The sequence below is a fragment of the Scylla paramamosain genome, chromosome 4, assembly GCF_035594125.1.
Source record: "Scylla paramamosain isolate STU-SP2022 chromosome 4, ASM3559412v1, whole genome shotgun sequence".
In the NCBI taxonomy this organism is placed as follows: Eukaryota; Metazoa; Arthropoda; class Malacostraca; order Decapoda; family Portunidae; genus Scylla; species Scylla paramamosain.
In genome coordinates this window covers 24,283,506-24,300,935 of record NC_087154.1, presented here as the reverse complement: position 1 = coordinate 24,300,935, position 17,430 = coordinate 24,283,506, and the positions used below count along the sequence as shown (strand labels likewise).

Below are 17,430 nucleotides of genomic sequence, written 5' to 3'. Positions count from 1 at the left end.
ACATCTTCTTCAAAATCCAAATACACATCATCAATCCAGCCTCTCTCTAATATAACAAGTTCATTGTATGTGATTTCCCCTCTCTAAAACCAGACTGTCTCATTATACATGATCTCCCCTTTCTGAAACCTAACTGTTAATCTGTCTGTACTTAATTTTCTTCTAAATAGTTAGTCCATCTTTTAAGCCAACTTTTTACATTCTTGCTATTACACTTGTCAGTGACACTGGTCTATAATTGGAAGGCTGCTCCTTTTTGCCACTCATATAAATAGGATTGATGCCAGCCCTTTACCAGTCCTTTGGTACTAATCCATGTTTCAGCAAACACACAATGACATCATCCATTTTATCAGCAAATTTGGATGCTACATTCCCTCAACACCCAATTAGACATTCCATCTGCCCCATGGACTTTCCTTACATCAAGGTTTTCTATCATCTTCCTCATCTCACTCTCGGTTACCTCAATCTCACTCAATCCATTTGCATTCTCGCTTGCCACTTCTGGTCTGATAAACACAGTTTCACTGGTGAAGACACTTTGGAAGCATTCCCTCATCACTTCAGCCATTTCTGCTTCTTCCTCCACAACCATACCATTAATGTTTAATTTACTTGTTCCTTTTTTGGTTTTCATTTTTCCACTTACAAATCTATAGAAGAGCCTTGGATCATCTTAACACTTATTAACAATATCTCTTTCAGGGTTACATATTCTTCTCCATACCCGTGAGTTTTCATTTCTGATCCTTTTGTATATCTCCCAGTCTTTTTGTTTTTCTTTTTCTCCATTTATTCCAGGCCATTTCTCTTTTTCTTGCCTCCTCACATCTTCTATTAAACTATTCCTGTTTTCTGCCATATCTTTCTTATTTTTTTGCCATAAATCTCCTCACATCTTCATATATGGTTACCAATTCTCTCCACTTTTCTTCCACTCCCAAAGCTCTATCAAACTTACACCAGTCCATACATTTGAAGTAGTTTCTTAAACCTTCAAAATTTGTCCTTCCATTGTTGTACCTTTCAGCTCTATGATCTTCATCTTTTTTCACTCCTCTCACTTTCATTGTATACTCTACCACTATATGGTCACTTTTAATTATTGGGCTCTTATATTCATTGATGGGTGTTATCAGTTATTTGATACTTATTTTTACAAGGTTATCAGTTCATCAGTATTGTTGGTATTTTTGGTTCCAAACTAGCAATAATCAATAATTTTAGTTTTTGGAACATGTATGTTGAAGTTTTTAAACTTTCAAAATCAAATATATTTTATTTAAAACTACAATGGAACCTCAGTTATCAAATGCCTCCCTTTTTGAACATCGTTGGTTTTTCGAACAAAATTCTGAACTCATTCTTGCTTCAGCTGTGGTACCATAATTCAGTTCTAGAACAGTTACTTAATTTCAAATATTAGAAGACAACAAAAGCTGCCATTTATTACTAATTTATAGTTTCTATAAATATTTACTTATTTTTTTATATATTTGGAGGAGAGACACAGAGTGTAAGACAGTAATTCAAGTCTTTGAAGTAAGGTAAATGTAATCTTGTTGAAAAGCCTTGATGTAAACAAACAGTTTTCAGCGCTCAGGAGTTATCCCAAGCCACCTGCAACTCTCTCAATGACCCCTAACACAATCACTACTGCACAGCTGCATTTTTCCAGTAGCTTTTCCCAGCAGCAAGTGTTAAGATCACCTTCATTTTGGTGGTAGGTAGATTGATCTTTTCTGTGTCATTCCATAAGGTTTTTCTCACTAGATCATTGACAAAGAGAATACCTACACAATCTAAACAATACCTTCTGATGAGTTCTTGCCACTTAGTTTATTCAATACATCCTTTCTGGATAAATAATTTGTGAGCTGGAGATGTTGTAAAGCAGCAATCTTGGTTTTGGGAGTGTCTGTAATAAGCCGCTAAGACAGGGTAGGCTGGTGTCTGGGAACAAATTAATCCATTTTACATTAATTCCTATGGGGAAAATAGTTTCGTTTTTAACATTTCAGATGTCGAACGGCATTCGGGAACAAATTAAGTTCTAGAACCGAGGTTCCACCGTACTTTTCATTAGTGAAGAGACAGGATAAATATTGAATTTTAATTTTTTCTAAGGTTTTTCTATTTTTTTTTAAGATAAAAATAAAAATAAAGATGGATTTATCAATTTCTTTTATCTAAAATATCAATATTATTATCGCTAGTATTTGAATTTTGGATTTATTGATTTACTGGTTATCAGGCGATAAATTTATCACCAGTTATCGATTGTCAGTTATTGCAAATAAGGTTATAGTTATTGATTTATTGGTTATCATGATAAAATTTTTTTGTTGCTTGTAGTCTACTTTCACCATCACTTCTGATTCCTTTGTAGTTTTTAATCTATCCTCAACAGGAAGATTCTTAAACATCTATCACTTCACAGCCTTCTATCTGAGTTTTTGAGGCATTGAACAATACCAAGTTTGCTCTGCCCCAATCAGAAATTTTAGAAAGATCAGAAGTCAGGCGTTCTGTGGCCTGACTTCTGATCTTTCTAAAATTTCTGATTGGGGCAGAGCAAACTCAATTCCTCCATCTATCAACTCGACACAACCTTCCAGACAACTATCCCCTCTTCTTCAATGACACTCAACTGTCCCCCTCTTCTACACTGAACATCCTCGGTCTGTCCTTTACTTATAATCTGAACTGGAAACTTCACATCTCATCTCTAGCTAAAACAGCTTCTATGAAGTTAGGTGTTCTGAGACATCTCCGCCAGTTTTTCTCACCCCCCCAGCTGCTAACTCTGTACAAGGGCCTTATCCGTCCATGTATGGAGTATGCTTCACATGTCTGGGGGGGTTCCACTCATACTGCTCTTCTAGACAGGGTGGAATCAAAAGCTTTTCGTCTCATCAACTCCTCTCCTCTAACTGACTGTCTTCAGCCTCTCTCTCACCGCCGCAATGTTGCATATCTAGCTGTCTTCTACTGCTATTTTCATGCCAACTGCTCTTCTGATCTTGCTAACTGCATCTTTTACTGATGCTACTGTATCATTAAATTATCAATAGCTATCATTAACAACTTTCCTTCCCACGACTCTTCACTTCCCTCCACCGACCAATCTTTACATTTTACATTTTTACGGTTGAAGTCACCCATAATCATTACATTGGTACTCATCAAGTGCTCTACTGCTTTCTTTGTGTCCTCAGTCTTTTCACTGTATTCTTCTGTTTTCCAAGAACTTGTCTTTGGTGGAACATACACCACAGCAAAATCTCTATTGCCTCCTCCTCTCTGCTCCACCTTCACTCTTACCACTTCTAATCCTCCTTCAAATGTCATCTCATTTGCAACTAGGTAAGTCTCTCTTCACCAGTATTATCACTCCTACACCTTGTTTTCCTTCCCTATTAATTTTTTCACATATTGTATTTGCCTTCCCCACTGTTTACGTCAATGCCATCAGCTTTGTTTCTGTGGTTCCCATCATATCCAGTATACTCTCCCTTAAATAATCATTTAATTCCACCTGCGCAGATTTACCCATTTACCTACCCATTTACCATAGTTGTGTATTATCACAATAAATTATCATGATAACGATATCGGGTTATCAGTTATCCAATAACTATTTTTCCTGCATTATTGATTCATCAGTATTGCTGATACTTTTGTTTCAAACTAGCAGTAATCAATAATTTTAGTTTTTGTAACATGAGCTTGTTGAAGTTTTAAACTTTCAAAAGCAAATATAGTTATTTTACTTAAAACAGTACTTTTCATTAGTGAAGAGGCAGGATAAACATTGAATTTGAATTTTTTCTAAGATTTTTCCAAGTTTTCTAAGATAAAGATAATAAAAATTTGGATTTATCAATTTTTTATTTAAAATATCAATATTGTTATCACTAGTATTGGAATTTTGGATTCATCAGTTTATCAGTTATCTGTTATTGGGCAATAAATTCATCATCAGTTATCGATTACCAGTTATCACCAGTAAGGTTATCGCTATCAGTGATAAATATTTTTGTTATTGTGCCCAACTATGCCATTTACATTTGTATTTGCAACTTTTAATTATTTTCCATAGTTCCTTCCTTGGCAGTCCACCACTTCAGTTTCATATCCCTAATTTTCCAGTAAAAGTGCTTCTTTTCTTCCTCCATTTTTTCTTTTTTCTTTTCTTTTCTTCTCTCTCTCCTTCCACAACTCACTCATTTTCTTTCTTTCATCCTATTTTTTTCCCAGTCTCCAGCATCCATTTAGTGTCTCCACAACTGCAACTCAGGACCTGAACTTTATCTTCATGGATCTGCTTTGACCTTCCACATATTTACCTCATTTTATCACTTCTTCAATCTCATCTTCTAGGTCTTCTCCTTTTCAGTCACATCTTTTACTAATGCTGCTACAATGCTCCTTTCATGTTGCTCTGTTGAGGTAGAGTGATGCCAGTGAGAGGAGGAGAGCAGTGCAGTGGAAGTGGTGGTGAGGACAGAGTAGCAAGAGGTGTTCTGGAGTGTCTGGCTGTGTGGAGCACCAGGGGCAGTGAGGGGTGTCTAACAATCCCAGCTTGTGCATGTGCATGATGGGGTGGCTATTCTGAGTCTGGTAACCACTTTGAAAACACGGCTATATGAGTGGATTGTATGTCCTGTCTGTTGTGTCCAAGTATTGTGTACTGTAAAGTGTCTTTTCCAGTGTAAGTCACAGTCTTTTTGTAAGTTAGTCAAAAGTTTATGGGAGAGAGGTGGGAGTGAGCCTCGTTTGTCACCCTGTTACTGATGGTGTTTCCCTCAATGTCATGTGAGAGAGGATCCACTGAAGACAGATGTCATTGTGAGCTGATAGTTGGGACAGGAGATTGTGTTTGTCAAAGCAGAGGGAGTAATCTGTTTTGGGAAAGTGGCACTGAATAAGTTGGAGAGCAAAGAGGGAATTAGTAAAAAATGTGTCTGAGCAAGGGGTGTAAGCAAATTTTTATAGCTAGGTGCCAGAAATCAAGAGGCAAATTAGATCTAGAAAGGTTTTGACATTTTCTACTGATGAAGTTCCAGGCTAGTTGAAGAGCAGTCTTTGCATGATTTTTGGCAGAAATGTAAAGTGCCTGGGTTTCAGGGTTTAGAAAGCTCAGATACCCTTTGTAGGCCATCTCCCTAACAAGTATAGCAAAAGAACAGGCTGGGTTAAACCAAGGTTTGCAAGGTTTAAGGCAAGAGAGTGATGAATGTACACCTCCATGACAGACACAGTCATCTCCATTATGCACTCAGCACACAGAGACACAGAAGCTATAGTCACTACATGAAAAATCTGAATACTACCTACTCAGGTTCCCCCATTTAGTAGTTGCAAAACACCAGAGACACCACTTTAGGATCTTGTGCAGGAATTTAAGTGAAAGGACAAAATGCAGATATGAAATTATGATTAGAGGAGCTCATTGGAAAAGGGCACAGTAAACTGAAGAGGTTAGGAATAGGTCAAGAATGTTGGGCATATCACCAAAATGGTCAGGAATACAAGTAGGGTGTAGCATTAATTCCTCAAAGTTATGAAGGATAGCAAAGTTTAAGACAAGTTCACCAGATTGGTCAGTGAAGGGAGAGGAAAACTAAAGCTGATGATGAACATAGAAGTCTCTAAGAATGGAGATCTCTGTGAAAGGGATGAGTCAAGATGTGCTCCACTTGGAAGTCAGTTAGTCAGAGAATTTGTTTATCTGTCAAAGAGATGAAAGAGTGAAGTTACTGATTAATTACTTCATTAATATTATAGAATAAAAAAATTATCTTACATTGATTTCATATATTTGGTATATGTGTAATGTGTTCATTTCTTTGAAAAGGTATGTAACTGGCCTAGAGAAACTGAAAGAAGCAAAACTGCTGATCACAGAGCTGCAGGAAGAGTTAAAGCTATTGCAACCACGCCTAGTAGAGACTTCAGGCAACACAGAAGCTCTCATGATAAAAATTGAACAAGACACTATACAAGTTGAGCGCAAGAAAGAGGTATGAATCTCTCTCTCTCTCTCTCTCTCTCTCTCTCTCTCTCTCTCTCTCTCTCTCTCTCTCAGAAGTTTTCTGGTCAGTTATTTAGTGGACCATAGCTATATCAGAGGCATTCCAAGAGTTTAGAGCTTGGGCTTGAGAGATCCTTTTCTTTCCATCAATTCTTGATAAAGTTTCTGATGCCAATACTAAAAAAATACTAGAAAAAATTTTAATTTCATCCTCTTGACACTCTGCCCATCCTTATATAGTAGTAACCCAAGGCAAATTGCACATCTTGCATTAATATATTGTGTTTGGAAAAATGAAAGTTGACAAAGGCATTCAGTGATAGGGGTGTTCTTTAGTTCAGTTCTCTTGGAAAATACAGTCAACCAGTCACCATATATAATATAGCTGACTGGAATATCTATTTGCTAATTGTGAGTCTAACCTTCTCCAGCCAGTCTCGACTGGACACTGGTTGAAGAGGCCCCATTAGGTAAGATAACCAGTTAACCCTTTCCTTCCGGCAATCGTATATATACGATTGCATCAATGCGTCTGTAGCGACGGCGATCATACCCGTAATCAAGAATTTTCGCGCCTCAATTTTGAGCTCCAAGCGCGGTTTCTCGAGTCAGATGGTGAGTGGAAGTGTCTGGCATGTTTCCACATGTATAGTGATGTCACTAGCTCTGGAAATTTAGCGGTAACTAAGCTATTTTCCCTTTCTCCGGGTGACACTTGGCAACCCCAGTGACCCGCCGGGTGGAAAGCACCATGATAAGTGCGAAGAGACATCCTGATAAGAGCGAAGGATCTCAGATCATAACTCACCATGAAGCAGGACAGAACATATGTATTTAGCAATGCTTCTGAGTTTGAAGACAGTGACAGTGAATATTTAGAAGAAGAAACTGAAGAAAGCGAAGACATTAGTGAGGACTCGGAAAATTATTTACAGGATCCACCTGTTTTATCAGAACAGAGAGATGATACCTATCATTCTTTCATGTTAATTTTTTCATTATCTTCGATTTTATAATAAAATGGTAGAAGGTAACTTGTCAGAGAGAGAGAGAGAGAGAGAGAGAGATAATGTTATTTGCCTGAAACTTGATATGAAAAGGGATGAAATCTCTCTCTCTCTCTCTCTCTCTCTCTCTCTCTCTCTCTCTCTCTCTCTCTCTCTCTCTCTCTCTCTCTCTCTCTCTCTCTCTCTCTCTCTCTCTCTCATTGGAAGTGTACAATTTCCCCTCCAAGATGAGAGAGAGAGAGAGAGAGAGAGAGAGAGAGAGAGAGAGAGAGAGAGAGAGAGAGTGTGTGCGCGCGGTGTCATCGCTCTCCGGGCTGTTTCTGGAAGACGGATCACACAGCGGGAGGAGGAGGAATCCTTGATAAGGCATAAACTGAACTTTCAGAGGTCACATCGAGCTACAAAGTACATCATTGTATTCAGAATAACAAAGAGAAAATAATTATTAGTATTCAAACAGTTTTCTGACAATTTCTAGGTTTACCATTTTTAGCTATCATAGCAAACGGGAAAATAGTTTAAGCGCCAGAAGGAAAGGGTTAAATGGAGCAATGGGGAATGAAGCCTTCAGAACCTTAGTTCTTTAGCATCCAACATCTTTCCTCAAGCAACAATGCCAGCTCACTAAAGCAAATTGCAGCATCAAATCCAGTCCATGGAAGTTCAGAAATAGTTGTGCATTTTTAGAATGGCTCCATTATTGATATTTAGGTTGAATATTTTTTTAGCAATTAAGCCACCCATGTGATCATTTGACATTAAACCCAGACTGATGCTGTGGGAACACATTTGTCAATACCATGCCCATATAATAATTTATGTAGACTTCAATGAAAAGAATATATGTAAGACCAAAATAGGCAAACCCTTACCCTCCCTCAAAGGCAGCAACAAAACAGTCCTGGAACAAAAGTTTAGTACTGGCAGTACAACTGGAGTGTAAAGTTAGTCTTTCATTGCATTCCTGTATGCAAAACTCACACTTCTCCATTATTAACTTTAAATTAGATTAGAATATAATTAAATGTTTAGTGTTATAGTTGTTGCATTTTATTACAGCTGCTGCTTTTAAACTTTGACAAAAATCTATTTGTTGAAGAAATAGTTACTTATGTCATATACATAACACTCAGCTGGCCTCTGACTGGTTATGAACACAGCACAACATTGAAACTTGTGCCCTGTCTTACCATAACCCACTGCCAGGAGGTGGGTTGGGAGGCTCCACACCACTTCTGTTAGTCATCAGTTTTCTTGGCTAGCCAACATCCCAACACAGCTCTGTGTTTTAGGTTATTTTTTCCTGACTATAACAAGTTACAGAGACTGAGAGGACACAGAAGCTATGGAGAGGTCTTCTCTTATGGTGAAGACCTGCACACACTGCCACAAAAGGATGACTTGCATACAGTGTGTGTCAGCTGTCATGGCCATGTTTGTTCCTCAGATCTTCAGTGTTCTGAGTGTATTGGCTGCTCTGAGGAGTTTAGGCTAGGCTTTCTTAGACATGCTAAGTCATTAGCCAGGAGATGGCAGTTTAAGGCAAAGATAACCTTGTCTTCATATGAGCTTAGTAATAGGTAAGAGGGATTAGTCCTGGCTCCTCTAATGATTTCTGCTCAGGACCTTCCCTCATCACAACCCTAGCCTCTCCTTAATGACGTTGTGGTGGCACCAGTAATGCATGACTCATCTCCCATTGCTCCTGACAATGACTCTGTGCCTGCTGCTGCCTCTTTGGCAAATGTTTCTTTTCATTACATGTGGGATAATTCCCAACACAAGGCTGGTTGGAGTAGCTTCAGTTCACTTGAGACCGGTCTCACCTAGTGTCTCGTTGCTGCATTGGAAAATTGACTTTTTTGTACGTACTATTTATTATTGGTATGTTAACTGTATTCTGTTCTGAGACCATTGTTATGAAGTGTAATCCTGCTTGGATGTGGCTATTCTGTGAGTAGAGAACTAAGTTGGTATTTGTTTGCTCATCTACTGCAATGTTACCAGTGCTGTAAGGACAAACACATATTATCTTAGTTACTCTAACATACTGACATGGCTTCCCCTTTAATCTCTGTCTCTTTGACCCTGTTTATGTTTTCCATACTTGTGTCCCTGTAGCCTAAGTGGATGGCTTACATTATTCCATCCAGTACTGTTCTCTTTGTAATTGATGGTACAGTATAACTCCACCTATCTGACACCCATGGGGGATAGTGAGTTCTGGATAGCTAGATTTTCTGGCTAGTTGAGTGTTACTCTTATAAATATTCTATTTTCAGTAAAAACTGAAGTAAAATATTGGACACTAGTACTTTTAAGTATGACTAGATACAAATGAAAGAAAAAAAATAGAAAACAGCATAAAATAAAAGGACTCTACTTATGCATGTATATTCCTTGTAGAGTGCACTGAAGCAGTTACTATCAGGGTTTCCTTCCACGAGCATAGGCCTATCAACCAGTGTAGGCTCTGACACCGATGATGTTGATGTTTGCTCTGATACAACCAATGTTTACATTTACGTTTGGCTGGGGACCTTCGGCATGGCAGGTTATTAAGGAAACTGTATGGATACCTGGCAGAAACACTCAACTAACAAACTTGTTTATGCAAGTGGTGGGGTGTACCTGCACTGTTGCCAGTGGCGAGAAAGCAAAACATTCCACTCGCACTGCTTGCCTGGCGTCAGTTTCAAATATCTGTGATTTTAAAATATTATTTTATTCATTTATTTTCCTTTGAAAAGAATTCTGGTTGCTTGAGAAATGCGAATAGTTAAATACTGGATAGCTGGGTTAGACTGTAATACTATTTGGTTTAGGATGTTCATGTCAAGCAAGATGTCAGTGGATAGGTAATGATCAGGAACAATAATTACTAATGTGGTGATGGGTTTGTGGCTTCCACTTGTGATGGTAATTTGAGCTTGCCCAATTACCTGAATATTTCTCCTATGATGCCTTTAATCTGAGGAATGTTCTTTTGTAAATGGATCACTATATTTAACCAATGGGCCACACTCTGCTTTAATAATGAAACTTTACTCCCTGTATCTAGAAGGGACTATAGGATGAACTTAGTAGTCTCCAAGCAGACAATCAGAGATCTGGATCTCACAAGTCACCTGATTTGGCCTTTATACCTGGGCATTCTGGTACTCCACATCTTCAATTCTGTCTTGAATAATTAAAACATGTCCCTGGAGGTGGATTCCTCCCACAGTTTCTGAAGTCATGCATATCTGAACAGCAGTACAAATAATATTGAGATTTCTGTGAAAATTGCTCCATTTGTCTTTCTATCTTCACCAAACATGACATTAAGTCACCCTGCTCCTACTTAGCAGGCTCTGGGGGAGTGGGTGTGGTTCCAGAGGGTGTAGGTTCCTGTACTGTGTAAACTTCCTCCTGACTCAGGTTAAGGCTATTACCATTTCAATATCCATTTTCTTCATGAACCTTTTCAAGGAGACATTGTTGTCTCAACAATTCCAGCTACTCACAGCTACTCACCGAGCTGTGACCTCACTGAACGTTTCCCTTTGTGTCTCACAACACAAAGGGAGCAGTCACAGCCTGTCCTCTAAAGACAACTCTCTTCCTCCACACAAAACTACGATCACCTAATAACACGCACATCCTTCACTCAAGAATTTCAAAATTATCATGGTGTAAATTGGTTTGCCCTAGACTCATGTAGTAAGTCCTGGACCCAGTCTTTCAGATCCTCCACTCCCCTCTCAAGTTCTTCCATCCTATTTTCATTCTCCTGTCCTACAGACAGTGGCTTCTCTCCCATCACTCCCTCCTGTGGATCCTTATCTATCAGATTTATACCACCACCGATAATGATTTAACTTACTATAGATTTAAATCCTTATTCTAAAGTGCCAAAACACACAAAACTAAAAGAAAATTTTTTTTAATTTTGACCCTCCACTACTGTGTGATAGTAGCAGGGGAAGCAGAGGACACTAGCTTGGTAGATGATAGGCCACCTACCCTGAATTCCTTCCTCAGGGTTAGGGTGTTGCTGTCATTCCTCCACTGTCTGAAATAGTTACCCCCATGTAGCCTACTAATGCAGTATAATACATGAATAAGTATTAGCACTTGACACTTAGCAAAAAAGAAAAGCATAACATAAAAAAAAGAAAAATAATAATAATAATAATAATGGCCAGAAACTTATACTTAAGCTAAAAAAATATTTCACTGAAAAATACTAGACTGTAAACTTACTAATTGGAACTCATGGGGTCAACTGTGAATCAACAAAAGAAAAATATCCAAGAATCTCATTGAGCCACCATCAAAATATGTGCTGACTTACCCAGTCACATATTAGGAATTGTCAACCAGAAACCCACATTTGGAGTTTTACTGCTGATGGGGAGGTGATGTGAAAATAGTTAGTTGGTGATTTCAGTAGTTTGCCTTGTGAAAATACAAAAACTATAAATCAATAGCTTATGGCTAGGTAGGAAGCCCTAAGCACCCAGGCTGAGGAAGGATGATTATATACCTTACTATTCCCCCCAACTCTGGATAGTGACTAGAAGAGGGAGGAACTATACCTAATTAACCTAACAGGAGACACATGAACCCCAATAGTGCTTAGCTGTAAGTTGCAAATGGTGGTTGGTGGAAGATTGCGCTTGGATCCGTGATGCCGGTTCCAGTGTCCCTCAAAGCAATGGCAAGCATCACCCACAGCAGAGAGAGGTCAAGTGGCAGTAATGGTTAAGGCCTTGTCAGGGGAGAGAGAAGCTGATGAGTGTGATAGCTGTCATCATGACTAGCCACTAGCTTCACTCCACTGCAGTTGCTATTGTTTCTTTATGGCCAGTAGACATACCTGGGCAGGAAAAAGGCTCATCACTCCCCATGTTTGCCTGCCTGACTTCACAGCCAGTCACTGCATTTACATCCTCCATGTCTACCCACCGTGTCTAAAGGATTGGGAGTATTAAATCAACAATATGGCTTAGCACAAATGGTAGGAGCAGGGAGTTCTGTCATGTATGCAAGCTGGAGCCAGAAAGAGCAAGGGACTAACACAGTGGCCTGCATTTTTTAAACATTAGTAATTACAAAGCAGCAACTCATATGGTCATATCTGGTTTTACTAACCCTACAGTCATGTTCGTTAAACATTGGATGCAAGCCCCCAATGTCGGGTTAGTAAGTATTATGCTCATCACTTTGCACGTAGGTTAGCCAGGGTAAACATTCCCAGCTGATCAAACAGCACCAATTTTGCAAGCAGTAGAGGCACCATTTCAACTTCACCATCAACTAAAGGGCTCCTCTGGTTCAGAAACAAAAGAATACCCTGACTGAGCTGGTAGCAGATAAGCCAGTTATTATTGGTAAGTCCCATGAACAAGAAGGCCAAGGCATGAAGGGAAGTTATAGTGGGCTTCAACCTATATTACCCATTAGCAGAGGTGAAAACTGAGCATCATCTTTGCCAAGCTGAAAAAGACACTCATGTATCACTAAATAAGTGAACAAGAATATAAAAGAAGTATAAGTTTTAATTTTTTACCCCCAATACCCCATCCCAACAGCAACTAATGATTTGCAATTAAAACGAAAAGCAAATTAATGTAAAACAGACCAAAATCTACCTGAAATAGATAGTTTTGTTCTCACAAATAAGTAACACAGTATTAGCACTCACTGACAATGTTTCCCTCAAGAGGCCTATCCACCAGCTGGCTATCACGCCTCACCACCCAACCCATCCTAATGAAACTAACTTAATGTAAACAAACAAATCTAACTTAACCAATTAAATCTAACCTAACCAAACTAAACTAACTAAACTAACCTAACCTAACTAAACTTTAAAAATCACTGTCAGCATTATAAATAATTTGCAGTGAGTATATATGGGATTCAAATTATTCAAATTGAGATGCTCTATCTTATAAGGGTAAAAAAGCCATGTTGAGACTTGAAAGACTAAAATAATACCAGTACTTTCCAGGTAGTGGGGGCTTAACAGTAAACAAACCATAATTTTTGGAAAGCTTGACAGAGTGACACAGAGAGGAGCAACCTACTCACCACCAAAATGAAGGTGATCATAACACTTAGGAATCTTGCTGCTGGGAAAAGCTACTGGGAAAATGCAGTTGTGCAGTAGTGATAGCATTGTGGGTCATAGAGAGAGCCACAGGAAGCTCAGGAATACTCTGAATGCCGAACCTTGTTTGTTTACATTGAGGTTCTTCAATGGGATCACATTTAATTTATTTCAAAGATTGATTTGCTGTCTTACCCTCTGTGTCTCTCCTCCAAATAAATTAAAATGAAAGAAATATTTATAGAAACTATAAATTAGTAATAAATGGCAGCTATTGCTACATCTTGCAGTATTTGAAATCAAGTAACTTTGTTTAAAACCAAATTATGGTACAGGAACCGAAGCAATTATGAGTTAAAATTTTTGCTCAAAAACCGAGTTGTTTGGAAAGGGAGACGTTCGGTAACTGAGGTTCCACTTTATATATATATATATATATATATATATATATATATATATATATATATATATATATATATATATATATATATATATATATATATATATATATATATGTGTGTGTGTGTGTGTGTTTGTGTGTGTGTATACATATATATATATATATATATATATATATATATATATATATATATATATATATATATATATATATATATATATATATATATATATATATATATATATATATATATATATTATACTTTATTTATTTATTTATTTATTTTATTCATTTATATTTTATTTATTTATTTGTTTTTTATTATTTATTTTTATTTATTTATTTTTTTTTTATTTTTTTTTTTTTTTTTTATTTTTTTTTTTTTCAGAATTTTAGGATTATGATGGCATTATGTGGTAGCATTATTATGCACTTGCTTAATTTGGCTATGAATATGAAGCTGTCATTCTTTCCTTAAAAAATGTTTAACTGATAGTTTCCTTTTTTTGGCAGTTGGTGGCAGCAGATGAGGCTGTTGCAAATAAGAAATTTGCTGATGCCCAAGCTATTAAGGATGACTGTGAAAAAGAATTAGCTAAAGCAGTTCCAGCTCTCAATGCTGCCACAGATGCTCTCAATACACTCAAACAGGATGATATTAGGGTAGTCAAGGCCATGAAGAATCCTCCCTCAGGTGTCAAGCTGGTAAGAGTATGGCAACCTGCCTGTCTGTGCACTTGATCCTTTAATAATCGGCTCACTAATTTTCTCATCATTTCAGTCTCAGATATGTTAATACTTTAACCTGCCATCTTTCAATTCTTATTGGCTTGTATATCATTCATGTTATTTCACTCATTCTTTCCAGGTACCTAGACTATTTCAAATAATGTATTTCAGCATCTGCACACCATTCAACTAGTTTGACCTGGTTGCATGGGAAAGTGGAGCACTGATAATATCTGATCTGACAGCTCACACATTAACAGTTTTAATATAAATTTGGTAGTTGAGTGATAAGATGTTTTTCGTGCATGCATTCCTGAGTTGACTTGCATTTCAAAAACAATTAGTATTTGCTTGAAGTAAAGAGAGAGCTGTGTACTGGTGAGTGATGAGGTTCAGGGATGTGACCAAGATTGTGATGTCAAAAAATTCCAGACCCATCTCCAAAAACACAGGTATTCTTTTCTTTCAAATCCTTTGCTATTAAGTGAGGATTGTATTCTGTTTTTCTTGTCATAATGTTCAAGGTTAGCTGAAGAATATTATTTCCTTACCTAGGCATTGCATTATGCTCTGAGATAGACATTGTGGCCACCATCTCTGAACCTCTTCGTCCACCGGTACACAGTTCTCTTTCTACTTCCACCAATACTTATTGTTTCTTAAATGTTTTTATTCCTTAGCACAAGGCAACCATAGACAATATTTCATTACCAGTGATAAACAGTTTAGTAAATACTGAAAGATGTTATGGAAAGGTATGTAACAGCAACTTGCATAAGTCAGCTCAGGAATGCAAGCATGAAAAATATTTCCTTACCACTTAACTGTAAAATCTATACTAAAACAGTGCATGAGTGTACCCAAGACCACTATCTGCCTTGATTTGCCAGGTCAGATATTATCAGTGCTTCTCTCCCATATAAATGGATCAAAGTAGTTGAATGGCATGCAGATCCTGACACCAACTCAGAATTTTCATCATCTCTTTTGGTGTCAGCTGTATGTCTGTCAAGTGTAGAATTTTAGATAAAGACAGTGCAACATGAAAACAAATTTGATAATGACACATGCTATAACCAATGACAGGTGATGGAGGCAGTGTGTGTGATGTTGGATATTAAGCCAGAAAGAAAACCAGACCCTAGTGGTTCTGGTAAGATGATGGAAGATTTCTGGGCACCATCACAAAAGCTTCTGGGTGATATGAAGTTTCTGCAAAACCTTCTACACTATGATAAGGAGAATATACCAACCAAGATTATTTCTCATGTCCGCAACAAGTGAGACTCACATAAAGCATTTTATTTTAAGTGTTTCACTTAAATTCACCATATAAGTTATAGATAGTATGTACTTTAATAATTTCTCATGATTCATTGTGTAAAAGAATTAGCTGCCATTAGAAAAGTTTGTGATGCATCATCTAAAATGCTCATTTATATTGACATTAATCTTGATTTGCAGGTTTTACTTTCATCCAGACTTTGATCCCAAGAAGATTCGAATGGTATCGATGGCATGTGAAGGATTGTGTCGTTGGGTGAGAGCAATGGTGGTGTATGACCAAGTCATCAAGATTGTTGCCCCTAAAAAACAAGCACTAGAAGCTGCTAATCATGAACTTGCTCTCCAAAATGAAAAATTAGAAGAGAAAAGGAAGGAACTCCGTGAGGTAATACATTAGTTCACTTATTTTTGTTAACTGAAACATTGCCTTTCTCTCTCTCTCTCTCTCTCTCTCTCTCTCTCTCTCTCTCTCTCTCTCTCTCTCTCTCTCTCTCTCTCTCTCTCTCTCTCTCTCTCTCTCTCTCTCTCTCTTCAAATGAAATTTTTATGGGAAATCAAGATAAGTATAGAAGTAAGTTCTGCTGTCCAAGAGTTCCCACCTCTCTACCAATGGTAATTTTGGAATCTATCTCCTCCAACAATATTGCTTACACATGTGCATCATGTGCAGGAAAGACCATCTCTGATCTTTGACATAACAGAGCATTTTTTCCTCTATATTGCTTCTTTTGTTAGGAATGAATAATTTTTTTTTTTTCACAAAACTTGAAAATATCTCTGTTATGTTAAAGTACAAATAGTTTCCTTTCTCTGAGTTTCTTTCATTAAGATTGATAAGTGGCTGAGGAGATAGCTTTCAGAGTTAAAAAAAAAAAACATGGTTTGAGATACGAGTATAGTCTATTTTGTTAGGAATACTTTTCAAGACTGCTTTCTTGGTCTTAAGGGCCAGTTTGTACATGTGATTAGATTAGTTTTTCTATTCCTTTTCATGTCAAATAAGTATTTACGGTTTTTTTATTTTCATATCATGAACATGTAGGACTCACCTAACCTCTGAAAGGTAGTTTTTGCTTCAATTTTCTGGGTATTGTCTCTTACAAGAGGGTATCAGAGTTTCCTAGGCTTATTCCATTTCTTTCTTGGTTTCAAATCTATTTGTCAGTCTCCATAGACTTATTATAACCATTTCATTTTCATTATCAGGGTTCCTCTTCTGTTTCTTCTAATAATGATGCTCATATGTCAAATCTTGATGAATCATGCTCCCGAAAAGTAGAGAGCATGGGCATATCACATTGTGCAACAGGTGTGAGGTCTGTTAGAAGACCAGGTGTCCATGACATCACGTCACTCATTTTTTTCTGTCATCCATTTCTTTTGCACATCTCTTGCAAGAAAAAGTTATCCCTTTCATCTTGATTTAGGCATTATGTTGCTTTTTAGTATGATTTTGGTATGCCAGCAGCATATAAGGGAGAGTGGACAAAATGTTGTACACACTTCCACTCTCTTTAGAGTACCAAGGCTCACTGACACCTCAGGCTGTTACAGTGCTTAATACAGGCCCACTGGGTAAGTTGTCAAGTAAAGTTATATTTTGAAGTATTTCATCAAAATTTAAGCAATTTTCTGCAACAGAAAAAGATTAGTATGTGAATGCTATCCTGTAAAACAAAAAAAGGTCACAGAATAAAGGTCATATTTCATGGTATAATTCAACAAATATTGTGAATATAGCTTCAAAACTTCAACACACTGTTGCAAGATGGTTTATCTATGCCCTAGATTTTTCTCGGAAAAAGTGACATTTCCATCCACAACCCTCCTGTCCCCTACTGGGCATTGATATGTTGTAATGCAAAAAATG

General features: G+C 37.4%; 1 protein-coding gene across 4 annotated transcripts in view; it reads left to right on the top strand.

Annotated features, from left to right (window-relative positions):
* The window catches only part of LOC135099898 (dynein axonemal heavy chain 3-like), a 430,253-nt gene that overhangs the window by 305,934 nt on the left and 106,889 nt on the right, over window positions 1-17,430 (top strand). For all 4 annotated transcript variants that reach the window (XM_064002569.1, XM_064002565.1, XM_064002567.1 and 1 more), the window contains 4 exons: window positions 5,864-6,029; window positions 14,058-14,249; window positions 15,360-15,553; window positions 15,738-15,945. In XM_064002569.1, the coding sequence (XP_063858639.1) occupies window positions 5,864-6,029; window positions 14,058-14,249; window positions 15,360-15,553; window positions 15,738-15,945 (760 nt within the window). The remainder of the gene's footprint in view (window positions 1-5,863; window positions 6,030-14,057; window positions 14,250-15,359; window positions 15,554-15,737; window positions 15,946-17,430) is intronic.